This window comes from Labrus mixtus, chromosome 1 (genome assembly GCF_963584025.1).
Source record: "Labrus mixtus chromosome 1, fLabMix1.1, whole genome shotgun sequence".
Classification (NCBI taxonomy): domain Eukaryota; kingdom Metazoa; phylum Chordata; class Actinopteri; order Labriformes; family Labridae; genus Labrus; species Labrus mixtus.
The window spans coordinates 18,773,784-18,786,791 of NC_083612.1; the positions used below are offsets into that span (position 1 = coordinate 18,773,784).

The 13,008-nt window shown below is 37.7% G+C and overlaps 2 protein-coding genes across 2 annotated transcripts in view; one reads left to right on the forward strand and one right to left on the reverse strand.

Moving 5' to 3' along the window:
* The window catches only part of LOC132973396 (large ribosomal subunit protein P2-like), a 133,272-nt gene that overhangs the window by 95,374 nt on the left and 24,890 nt on the right, over positions 1-13,008 (reverse strand). The window lies entirely within an intron of this gene.
* Positions 1,202-10,908, forward strand: pkd1l3 (polycystic kidney disease 1-like 3). Its single transcript, XM_061036644.1, has 18 exons — positions 1,202-1,261; positions 1,355-1,513; positions 1,622-1,728; positions 1,836-1,959; positions 2,038-2,160; positions 3,117-3,336; positions 3,459-3,640; positions 3,719-3,949; positions 4,191-4,292; positions 5,102-5,280; positions 6,075-6,221; positions 6,316-6,518; positions 7,077-7,264; positions 7,505-7,637; positions 7,936-8,131; positions 8,292-8,514; positions 8,635-8,719; positions 9,775-10,908. Exons 1-18 carry the CDS (start codon positions 1,223-1,225, stop codon positions 9,819-9,821), a joined length of 2,688 nt encoding a protein of 895 aa, XP_060892627.1. The 5' UTR covers positions 1,202-1,222; the 3' UTR covers positions 9,822-10,908.

Sequence of the window (13,008 nt, forward strand, 5' to 3'; positions counted from 1 at the left end):
AAAAATCTTCTGTACAAGTTGTATGTTAATCCGACCTTCTTAATGGATAACTGTAGTTGTTTAAGCTTAAAACGTTTTGTAGTGCTACAAATTAGTACACTGTCAAAATATTAATGGAAAAATTATGCTTTGTAAATTTGGTCAAGCTATTTATTTAGCAAAATTACAAAACACTACTTGCTTCCAGCCTCTTGAATTGAGCTCCTTCATGTTTGTAATGCCTTTGTTCATTAAATATGTTTAGCTTTTAGGTTATTTAAAAGCCATTTAAAACCCTTACATTGGGGCCTGAGAATCCTAACTGATGGCCATATGTCCCTATTTTTAAAACTAAAAAGTCACAAATAGTCATTAAAATTATATCCTGAATTGATGTTCGTGCTGAATGTCTTAAATTTTACTTTGTCTTGTTTAGGTTGAGGGTAATGTATCTGTTGTACTAAGCAATGTCCCAAATACAACCTTCCTTATGTGGTGAGTGTGCGTTTGTTCTCTCATAACAGAAAGTGTGAACGTTTCAAAGGACAACTGCACATACATGAAGCTGAATCCTCTTGAGCTCATCGGAACATCTGACTGCAACCAGAGACGAGGCTTCCTCTGCACCCACAGTATGCGATAACCACTTCTTAAACGCTGCTTCAACTCAGTCCTTCCTTTGATATCTATCTTTCATTTCTGTCTTCCTCTACTTCCCTCATCTTTTGGATTCAGCACAACTGAAAGAACTAATATAGAAGAAATTGTCTTTTTTTTTCCTGGACTGCAATTTGTTGCCTGCTAACTGTATTTTTTTCTTGTTCTTAAGCTTTTGGGACTTCAATGAACAAAAAGGTAAGAGTTACATTTCATGGTCAGTAAGAAGCCATACAAACATTTCGACTGAATTGTCATACATGTTGTGTTTTTCTTGTTTTTTAACAGAAGATGATAGCATCCACCCATCCAAACAGATCTCGTAAGTTAGATTTGAACATTTTGTTTCTCATGTTTTCCATCAACAATGAAATAAAATAAAATAAAATAATCAAAACAAACTGAAACACATTTTGCTTTCAGGGCTCAAGAGGAATACTGCAGACATTACCAATGTTCTCCAGGTAAGAGCTACCTCATAAAGTGAGCCTACAGACTGTTTGAGTTGTCTTTTTGTTAATTGTAACTCCAAGTTCCCAAGTTCTGTTTTATTCTGAGACAGGAAGCTGATGCAGAGCTTCATCGGATGGAAATAACTGCAGGGGAGCCGAAAAACGATAATATAGTAGGGATCCTGACTATGGAGTGCTGGCGTAAAGTATTACGTTTTTTGTTTGTATTGATACATCAAAGGCTTTCTGATTTTTCTCCTCCACAGAACAATTTTATCAAGACTTTGTTGGAAGTCACACAACAACTGACAGCAGAGTTTGCTTTGGGAAACAGGGATACCGTCAATCACATTATCAAGTGTAGTACTGGCATCCTCCTCCTCGCAATTAAAAAATGTGACATCGAGTCGAACCCAAACCCCACGGTGAGGTCAAATGAATGTTACTGTGACATCTTCAGGCAATCATACACATTTTGCCGCCATTATAGTTGCTACTGATGAATGAGGCTGCATTTTGTTTCCCCCCTACAGGCTTTGTTTGAGGAAGTCTTCGAGATCATTCGTACTATCACTTTACTTTTGGGTGAGGAAAAAGACATTATCCTCAAGCACCCAACAGGCACCCTCTATCAGAACAGGTTGGTGTTCTCTGTCAGAGTATCGCTCATATGATACATTACTTTTATCATAAAAACAATATGGCAGCATTTATATAACATTTCTATTTCTATTTCCATTTCCCAAGTAACCCACCTATTGACCTCGGTAATGCAGTGATAGGTTCAGAGGCTGAAGGCGAGTTTGTCAGATTCCCTCCATTTTCAGCACTGGAGACTCAGCTCGACGGGTTCAGCTCCATCACCACTCAGGTCTGTGTGTGTTACCGGCAGAATTTTTGAATGCATCTTTGTTGTCATCCTTATTAACAATGGTCTTCTCCTTCCCAGTTGACAACATTCTCAAATAATCCTCATCCGTCAGATGACAACATCACAGGATCTGTCTTCAACATTTTAATTAATGATGGAACCTCAGACATAACACTGGCAAACCTCACAGAGAAAATCGAGGTATAGATAACCAGAGAATTGACTATTGTGTAATAAAACTGCAAAAATATATATTTTTAAAAACACTGGTGTGCACATATCCAAGCAAGTTGCATACAGGTGCAGAAAAAAAAAGTATAAACTGCAGAAAAAAGAGAAAGGTCCGCCCACTGTTCAGCTCTCAATGAGCAAATTTATTAAGGGTAACGTTTAGATCCAAAGGATCTTCTTCAGGCAGAATGGGACAATTGTTATAATTTCATAGCTTCCAGAGTGATCAACAACTGAAAAGATAATGGGTAACAACTTTAATATCTCATAGGCTATCATCAGATCACCGCCAACATAAGGTCTAACCAATAACTAGCTAAAATAACCATTAGCTAAGAGTCAACATATTTCACTAGTGTTGTATAACACTATCAGATATGTTAGCAATCAAACACTTCCTTGCTAATGGTAATTTTAGACAAAGAAGTTGCTGAATGCTTACAATTAGCACACTTTCTTGAAATATGGAAGCTTTAGAAACCCTGTTTTATAGATACTCAGTACAATCTTCCTAAACCAAAAGCAGCATTCAAATGTCAATAATAATAAACTTTGTTTATAAAGCACTTTTAAAACAGGGATACAAAGTGCTTGACAAAATGAAGCTAACAAAGCTAAAAATAATTTGTTGCTGCTGTGTTTTCTATCATTGTTACTCAAACTCTAAAATTTTAAAACTGTATTTTTTTTACATTTAATGTATTAATAGATTAACATGTTGTATAACAAAGAATAATAATGGCAACAAATATATTGAAGTCAAGCTCTGTCAAATGTCCTTTTTTGAAATATAATTAACAAAGACACTTTTGAGATCCTCTTATGCAGCATTAATTGAGCTTTTTTTTTGTTGCTCACATTCTAAACAGACGTTTTCGAGTTGGATTTTAATAGTTCTAATATATTGCTTTGTCTGTTATCACTAGATATTTTTGCCTCGTCCTAATGCTGGACCACAGACGAATATCACTGTTGAGTTAGAGAAAAACAGCAAAGCGCTGACTTCATTCAACATCACAGACCCGTATGTGACTGTCTTCCTTACTGTGGAGCCGAATGCTAATGTTTCATTGGTTCTTATGCTGGCTCATGGGTCACATCCTAATGACACATCCTCTGGCAACAAAACTATCTTGAGCCTAGCAGGTAACTGTAACATGCATGAATTGATTGAATGGTGCATACAATCCACTGATTTCTGTCTTTTTTAATCTCTCTACTCTAGTAGAGAAAAGAAAGTGTGACTGATAAAATTGTTGTTGCAACAGGAGGCTATAGCTGGATGATAACACCAGAGATGCTTAAGCAAACACCTGGAGTATGGTATGCTGACGCCAGACTCTACAACTCCACTTGGGAGCCAGGCATTACACTGAGGATCTCTTCTTTTATGAGCAAGTGCTTGTACTGGGACATACACAAGAAGAAGTGGAGCACTGATGGCTGCCAGGTGAGTTTTGACCCTGCATGTACAGAACCTGAAGTAAAAGTGACATAAAAATAAATCGATTTGCTCTCTTTGTCTCAGGTGGGAGAGAAAAGCAGTCCAAACCGAACACACTGTCTGTGTAACCACCTCACTCTCTTTGGGAGCTCCTTCTTTGTGATGCCAAACCATGTGGACATTTCTCGCACGGCAGAGCTATTTGCCACCGTGACCTCAAACTATGTGGTGCTGGCCCTGCTGTGTGCTTTCTTTGGGCTCTACCTGATCACTCTGCTGTGGGCCTGCTATGCAGACCGCAAGGCAAGCTCCAGGGTCAGTCTCTCAGATTTTCACACATGATTCATTTAAGTGTACATTTTCCCACACTGATCGCACCTTTAGCATTTAAGAACAGTTTATGAAATACAATAATAATCAGGCCATAAAATCATCTAAATTTAGCCATGATGTTCTACCTTCATAGTAATGTTTTTCCCATTTTGCATTGCAGTGCATAAATAAGGTTATTGCTGTCAGCAGTTTCACCACAAATGTTTGTGTTTTGAACTATTAGAGGAAGATGACTCTGCTGGAGGACAATCACCCAGGAGCTCTGTACAATTACCTGATCAGTGTCCAAACAGGCAACCGGAAGAATGCTGGGACTACAGCCAATGTGAGTCTCCCTCCATTGACAGAATTATCAGTGATTTATCTTTTGATATTCATAACAAACACTTGCTCATATATCTTTGCTTAAAGAACCATAAACAATATTTAAGCCTGTTTACAACAAACTCATATTTACCCATTGTTCCTACCTTGACTCAAGGATTCAGTTCAAGTGACAATAGCAGTTTAGTTGTTGCTGAAATGTATAATGTTGAAAGCAAATAGTATTCTTTTATCTTCTCTAATGGACAGCAATATCTTCTCGGATAATATTTTACATCTGGCAACATCTTGATAAGTAGCATTCATAACAGACAGGTTAGCAATGTTAATAGGCTGTCATTACATTATGAATCTCTGCAAAGTTAATTTGAAGGGCAGAGATGATAAAACTTAAGACATATGTTTCACTACTTGTATTGACTAACTTTTGTTAGCAGAGAAACTTTTTTTTTTTTAAACTACACTTTTATGAATAAAGTTGTTTTAAAAAAAGCATTGGATGTAAGAAATGTCCACCAACACTTTAATGCATCTTAATTGCAGACAGCCATTTACTATGATAATTACTCTATAGAGAAGCAATAGCTTGGCATGAATACTTTGAAAGACTTTTACAGAAGATCAAGAAATTGTTTTGATAAAACACATCTGGAAGGACGGAAGAATAAATAGCCTTATCAGTCTACATCCACAGTGTGGTTTAGAAAATGATTGGCAGCTAGGTCAAGTACACACCGTTTGTAGAAATAGTGCTAAACTAATAGCAGTGTGGTTCTTCACACTGTAACAGTACAATGTGCTGTCCTGTAGGTGACAGTGAAGCTGATTGGCTCAGAGGGGGAGAGTGACACACACAACCTCATAGATCCTGACAAGCCAGTGTTTGAGAGAGGAGCCGTCGATATTTTCCTGTTGGCCACACCTTTTCCAATCGGCGAACTGCGAAACATCAGACTGCAGCACAACAACTCTGGAGGTCACCCATCATGGTACTACAGAATCTGAAAATGAGCACACATTAATGACGATTGTTACATTTAATACCATGTAGAGATAAAGACAGTTTCATCTTTCAGAGACAGTATACTGAAATGCAAATTTTCTGAATCTGTCTGAGACAGCTCACTGAAAATAGAAAAACAAAAGAAACCTGTATGAATGAATATTACCTGCAGCTTTTTTATTTTAAAATGTTGTAACTTGAAGTGACACATAGTGATTTGATTTATATGCCTCGATTGATTCAGCTCTTGGAGGCTTCCTTGAGCTGTATACAGGTACAATTATTTAAAGTTAGCTGGCTCATTTGCAGTGACACTTTCAATGTCATGCCTGTCATCTCATTTAGCACTTCTTTGTTATCACTTCTTATGACATGCCACTCTGAGAATACGGTTCACATGGATACACACAAGCATTGATGGAGAATGTGAATGAATGACACAAAACTCTGTGGGCAATATACAATCTTGTAATGTAGTACTCAGTAAAATGGCCAATGAAGCAACAGGGGTTGATGATATCTGTACTCATATTACAGTAAATACATCTTTTTTTTTACACCATTATTATACTAATTTTCTAACCTTGATTTAGGGTTCAGGCAGGTAATCTATGCAGTGAAAAGAGATCCCAAAGTAAAACACACATCATCAATAGTGTTGATCATTTTAGGTTCTCGGTTTGCAGTGCTGTCAAGAATATCAGCATTTCCCATTTAAAATGTTCATAATGGTAAATAATTATGATCTCTGTTGTTTTATGAATTCTCCTTTATAAAAAGGTACATAAACAAGGTGACCATACAAGACCTGCAAACGCGACATGTGTGGCACTTCTTTTGTGGTTGCTGGCTGAGTGCTGACCGTGGAGACGGCATGACCAAGAAAAATTTCAATGCTGCAAAGAGCAACGAGATTGCCAGCTTCAGGTCAGAGTTTGAACACTATACCAGCGCAGCTCTTCAGAATGCATGTTAATAAACATTGTCAAATTTTGGGATTTGTTTTATCTCTGTATCTCAGGAATATTTTCCAGAGCAGAACATCGACTGGCTTCAGGGATGAGCACATTTGGGTGTCCATAGTGGATCCTCCCTCTCGTAGTCCGTTCACACGTGCCCAGAGAGTCTCCTGCTGCATGAGCCTGCTCCTCTGCACCATGGCCATTAACATCGCCTTCTGGAACATTCCCCTCAATGAAAACTCACCAGTGCTCTTCTCTTTAGGTGAATTACATCTTTAGTCTTCATTTTTTTAACTGTTCCTTAATAATCTTAAAAGTTAATTTTAAAGTGCAAACCACTCATTATATGAATGTTATCAGTTGTTTGCTAATAGTTGTGTAATAGAGTCAATATTTACTGTCTATAAGAGCTTACAAAGCACACTAAATTAATAATTTTAAAATATGTTTTTAGCTTAAAATATGTAGCAGCAAAGACACGTCAGGCTGCGTTAATAATTTCTTGAAATGCTTTTTCTTTCTGCGTTGCATTCAACCCCCACATTTTCTATGGAAGAAATAATTATGTTATTACCCCTTCTTCATAGAAGTAACACATCCAGTTGAACAGAAAACTCTGATATACTGCAGTTGAACCTGTAACTTTGTCTTCAGCTTTATGATGTAGAGTAAACAGTGAAGTCCCTTTTGAGCTTTAATGAGGAGAGCCTTAAAAGCAATGTGCAACAATATCTGTGATGTGATTATCATGCCTAGGCATGGTTTCATTTTAGCTTGCATCACTGACGCTGGGTCCTTGCTTCTATAATGTTCTCTCCAGGATCAATGAATATTACCTGGCAGGAGATCATGGTCGGGGTACAGAGTGCTCTTCTCATGTTCCCAATCAACATCCTCATCATCACCATCTTCAGAAGCATCAAACCTCGCATAGTTTCAAAGTCTAAAAAAGATGACCCTGAGGAGGTCTTGAGACCTCCTGCTGTAACCTTACCCAATATTCTGAAGGTGACTTTAAAAATATAAAACCTTTCTGGATGTGACACTCTTAAAGTGCGTTATTTATCTCATTAATGGTCTGTGAAACCTAGTTACATTTTCCAGTTTATGTTGCAGTAGCTATAAACAGTGCTCGTGGCTTTGACTTTAGCTGACCTATAAGGTATTGTATGTAATCTTACTTCTTCCCTGTGCATGAGTTAAAACTGTATACATTAACCCTTTGTAATATTTCTCAATCCTTCGTAGGAAACACATGATGTGATTTCTTGGTTGAGCAAAAGTCCAAGAAACAAGATGCCAGAGGTTGGCATACTGGAGAGCAGCGCTGACCTCTACCCTGCCTTAGCCAAAGTGCATGAATTCATTCAACATATGCAAGGTTGTGTTTTGAAATATAGCACCTGATTAAGTCTTGTAAAATAGCTCTAGCCAATTAAAAGAGTAACACATGTTCTCCACTGGCTCCTCTGTCTAATCTAAAAATTATCCTTTAAAATTAGCCTGGCAATAGTGTGTGGTGATGTCACACACACTATTGCCAGGGTGAAGTCAGGTAATCATTTGTATTATTATTATTAGTAGTTTTATCTATCAATCTATCTTTAAAACTAATCCAACTTAGTGTGCTTCTCAGAGAGATGGTTATAATTTTGGGGTTCTTTGTCACCCGATCACAGGGGAGAGTGAGAGCGGCCCCCACTGGGTGTACTGCAGCAAGTTCCTGCTCGCTGGTCTCAGTCATCTCACCATGAGCTTGGAGAAACTGGATGCAAATAACTTCATGATTGTTAACCACTACAAGCAGACCCTCAACATGGCCAACCTGCTGGTGCGCAAGGCGGAAATGGTCTTAACCAGCCACCTGACATACTGGTCAGCAAACACACACACACACACACACACACACGCACACACACACACACACACAGCATACACACTATCTGTGTAGAGTAGAAAAGTCATTTTTGCAGGATCCTTTGTGCCATATTATTTTATTCATTTTCTATTCTTTTCTACCCTGTCCTTCATGCAGCCCACCTACCATAATTAGGATGAAGAAGAAGAGTACAGGAGGCTGCTGGCTGCCCTGGTGGTGTGTGTTCCTGGGTTGGTTCCTGTTGCTCTCCATCAGTGGAGTGTCCACCTACTTCACCCTGTTGTACGGCTTTCAGTACGGCAAAGCAAAGTCCATCAAATGGGTCATGTCTCTTGGCCTCTCCCTGTTCCAGAGCATCTTCATACTGCAGCCTCTGAAGGTCTTAAAACAATCGTCTTTTTAGTCACACATGCACAGATTATTTGCTTACTGCAGAATGATGCATACAAATGTGTGGGTCAGCTTAACCAGAGAATTTCTTTGGGTTCTGTTTTCACAGGTGATAGGCATTGCTGTGTTGTTTGCCCTGCTGCTGAAACCCGTAGCTGTGGAGGAATCTGAAGAAATAGAGCAAGTGCTTTCAGGTAAGTAAAACATTTTGCCTCCCACCCTTTAAAATGACAAGTTTGGGCTGTGGAGTCTCCTGTAATTAAAAAGTGTCATCACTGTGAATGTCATGTCATGCTCATTGTGAATTATGTTTCATGCATTGTAAGAATTTAACAGCTCATTTTATTTGTCTTTATTATCTTGTTAGTACTGAAATGTAACCAGTGTGTTAGCTTAACATCGCCATTATTTTCATCTTTGTTTTTATATCGAGCCTTAAAGCTGGTATAATTCATCAGTTTTTTAACAATGGATACAATATTGCTGTATTGGAGAAAATAAGTGACATCTTCTGCAGTTTCCTGCACTTCTAACAAGCATTATAAACTCTCTGACAGTTCATTGTTTTTGGAGCTGTTCACATAAAAAGCACTAAAAACATACTTTTATTGCTGAGCGCTCGCATGTAGCAGCTAACTAGCCAGACATTCCCCTTCTCGAGTTTTTAGAAATACTCAAGAAGAGATAAAAATGAGATCAGAAACATTAAGTCTTCTGGATGCATGAATATGCTCACTGCTAACTTTCCTAATAAAAGCTCAAATGGTTTGTTTATGTGGTGTTCTTAGGATGTTTCTTCATCCCAGTGTGGGGGGGGGGGGGGGCAATATTTCAGATAGTGTAGTCTTAGGACCTTTTTTAATTAATAAAGAATTACACTGTGACCCCATAGTGTGTAATAAACTTGTTTCAAGTCTTTCAGAATAATTGGCGGAGATGTTGGATTGCAAGTTTCTTTTTTAAACGGTCACTTAATATAATCTACACAAAAGTTGTGAGGTCCAAACTCCCTTATCATAACTCATAAAGCAGACAGAGGTATTCCTTTCATTTGGTTTCAGGTTGACTGCAGAGAGCTCTTACATAAGGATGCACATGAACAGCAGAACTATTTTGCTTTGACAACTTCAAACTAGTGACCCTTTTAGTTTTCTATTTCTTTCTCCTGACAGTAACAGTGTATTCCTCCTTCATTTAAAGTGAAGTAAAGTACTGTGAGTCTTACCGCACTGTGTTCTCCATTTAACAGAGCAACAAGACAAGTGTAAAAGCTACTCTGGCAGAGCCACACTGTGAAGAGAGTACAGCCGGGTATGCCGTCTTCTCCGATGAACACAGCTGCAACCCACGGCACCATGGCTTTTGAAACACTCTTTTGCACTTATTGTACGTCATATAACTGCGTAACAAGTTCTGTTGTTTTGTATGTGTGCAGAGGAGGAGGAGAAGTTTTCTGAAACTGTAGAATTAGTCAGTAATAATTCAATGACTTAGCTTGTAAAGTGTTGCTTTTTTAAGTAATTTTACTTTCCATGATGATGCATGTGTTTATGTAGAAAAACTCTGGTGTCTGGTTTTGAACGGCATTAGTTGAATCCATTTACAGCTTCAAGAAGCATCAGTAGGTTTAGATGTCAAAATCTGTAAGCACATTCATGATTGTTTTGAGTAATACAATTTGTCCTGAATCCAATAAAAACAAATTAAGTTATAGTATAAGCTCTGCAAAAATTATTGGATGTATCTACAGACATACTTTAAAGAGAATCATGTGTACAGTATATAAACATTTATTTTTAATTACTTTGTTTGTCTACTTAACTTATTTGGGGTTTTACTGGAGCACTGTTTTAGCATAGCATCGATCATACCTATATTACTAATGTCAGCACAATTATTTAAAGTCAGCAACTCAACATTTGAAGGCTAAGCAACTGCCACAGTCTTTCCATGTTGCTAATTGTCAGAGTGACAATAAATACCAACATGGACCTCCACTTTCCCAGAGTTGGAAGGTGCATTTATGTAACTGCAGATATGTCAGCTGATTACTTATTGATCACTTTTTCCATTTCATCTCCTTCAATGTAATCCATGCAGAAGGTACATGTCATGACTGCTCATCACATGTCTGGGTCCGTATGATTCAGTGTGTCCTCCTTATAAATGTTTTATGTGGGTGACCTGCAGGTAACTATACACTGAAGCTGTGCTTCTGGGTTTGGGAAAACATTCAGGTCTGAAAATCCTTATAAATGCTTTTTTTGGTAGACCTTCTGTGCTTTTATTTAATCAAAATCATCAGATGTACTCATTGATTTCACGATTGATACTATTTGTATTGTAAGTTTGAACTTTAATAAATCGATAACTATTCAAATCCTGATGTTGTTAATCTATCTGTCACAATGAATTGTGAACCGAGTTGCCAAAACTTTTTCAATTCTGAAGAAACATTGGCATGCCAGGCCAACACCTCTGAGACATTATGATATGTTATCATAGAGAAATCCCCACATAACAGATAATGGGTAAAAAGTTAAATCACTAATAAAATAAGTGAAACATAAACCTAAATGTGTCATAGACAAGAAGTCAGATGAATGCTGGACATAAATTCCATTGCTTTGTCACAATGGCAAAATATTTGGACACTTGACGGAATGATCTCTCTTCTCTTTCTGGTTGTCTTTAACTCTTTATTTACATCCCTTTGTAGCTGTTTCTCGTCAAGTCGTTTTACTTCTGTGGGTAATCGGTGTCTCAATGTGTATGTTTTATATTTTTGTCATCATGTGTGTCTATTTTCTGTTTGATTCATTCTCTTTTGCGGTTGTCTCTCTATTGACTCATTTTGGTCATAATGACTTTCTTTGAGATATCGTTTTTTTCTGAATTTTTCTCTCCCATAACAAATGTCATGACAACTTAAGAAGAGGCTCTGGTCAAGAGGCCCATAACCCATTTTTGTCCTCTCAAAGAAACCGTTGAAACCATGTATATCATTATGTATGTGTACGAATATGATGCAGAACAGTAAAGACAGTTATAATAATCATCTAAAATGTGAAAGAAATACTTAATAGCACACAATCCGTTTCATCTTTACGTAAAGTTTTTTTGTTGGTTTGTTCTGTGACTTTCTCCTTTAGCGTTGATTCTGTCATTATGCTGAGGACCCCTGCTGGTCATCAGGTGAAACAGCAGCACTGTAAAGCAGAGAAGTGTTAAGGACATTAAGAGCCTTACACATTTCCAGTTCCATATAATCTTTTATTAAATTGTTTAGTATACAGTGGAAAAAATGTGTCTTTTGCAACAAGACAACAATTTGTATCTTGAAGATTAGCATGAAAGAACAGTCCAACATAGAAAAGACACATTGAGCAGATCACACCGTTCTGTAGTGTTAATAACCACATCTTCACTTTCTCAAACTCCTAAAAAAACAAAACAATCGTGGATTAACTGTGTCCATCGCCCAGTCGGAGAGCTTTTCAGAGTGTTTCCCAGACATTGCTGAATAATCTTACTGAAGACCTCAGCCCATTTGCCATGTTACAGGATCATGTTACACCCAGACAGAAACAAAACCCTTCACTCCCATTTTCTCCACAAGAAATGGAAAACATCTTCTATTGCCAATACAATGTTTTCTATCATCCAATCTACAATTTCCAACACAAAGCAGTTTAAGAAAATTGTTTATGGCCAAAGTAAATAAAGCAAAGTTTGTTCATGTACCCAGTCTTGGGGATAACAAACACATAATCCTACGGACTGGCAAGGCCTCTGATGAGAGATGGTAACTAAGGCAAATGCAGTGGTGAACATACAGTATAAGACAAATGCACACAGGATAACAGAGGACATACATTTACATCGAATCACTCAAATTGAGCTTAGCTCTGCACACATTTTTGCTTGTTATCTTAGTACTTCAATGAAAAGACAGTGCAGGTATTTGTTCAAACTGATAAACCAAAGGGGAACAAAAAAAACTTTATTTTCAGATATGGTGTATTAAACAGAATTGCCTAATATTGTACAACGGCCTACTTCCAAAGGCTTTTTGCTGAACAATTCAATAATTCATGTAAATAGGTCTATCTATATTTTTTAGCATTATATTACAGATTTCCATATACTGTTTCATCACTAAATATCAGTGCCTCACGACTCCTGTGACAGGTTTGATGTGTCACCGTTAACTCTTCCTGAAGGGCTCATATACCTCTGACAACTGATAATAAATAAATCTTGTGACTTAACGCATCGTTTCCACAGTGACAAAACGGCATGACTGGGTGGACACTGGATATATGGCTTCTATCTCTATGGGAAAAAATAGATGGTAATTGAAGCGTTGCTGCAGAAACATCTGCAGCCTTTGTCCTCATGAATTCCAGTTTTCCGCAAAAGCAGGGCGGCCGGATGGGCTGGTTTGACTAGTCTGAGACAGGACTGAGCGACACAGTGGAGA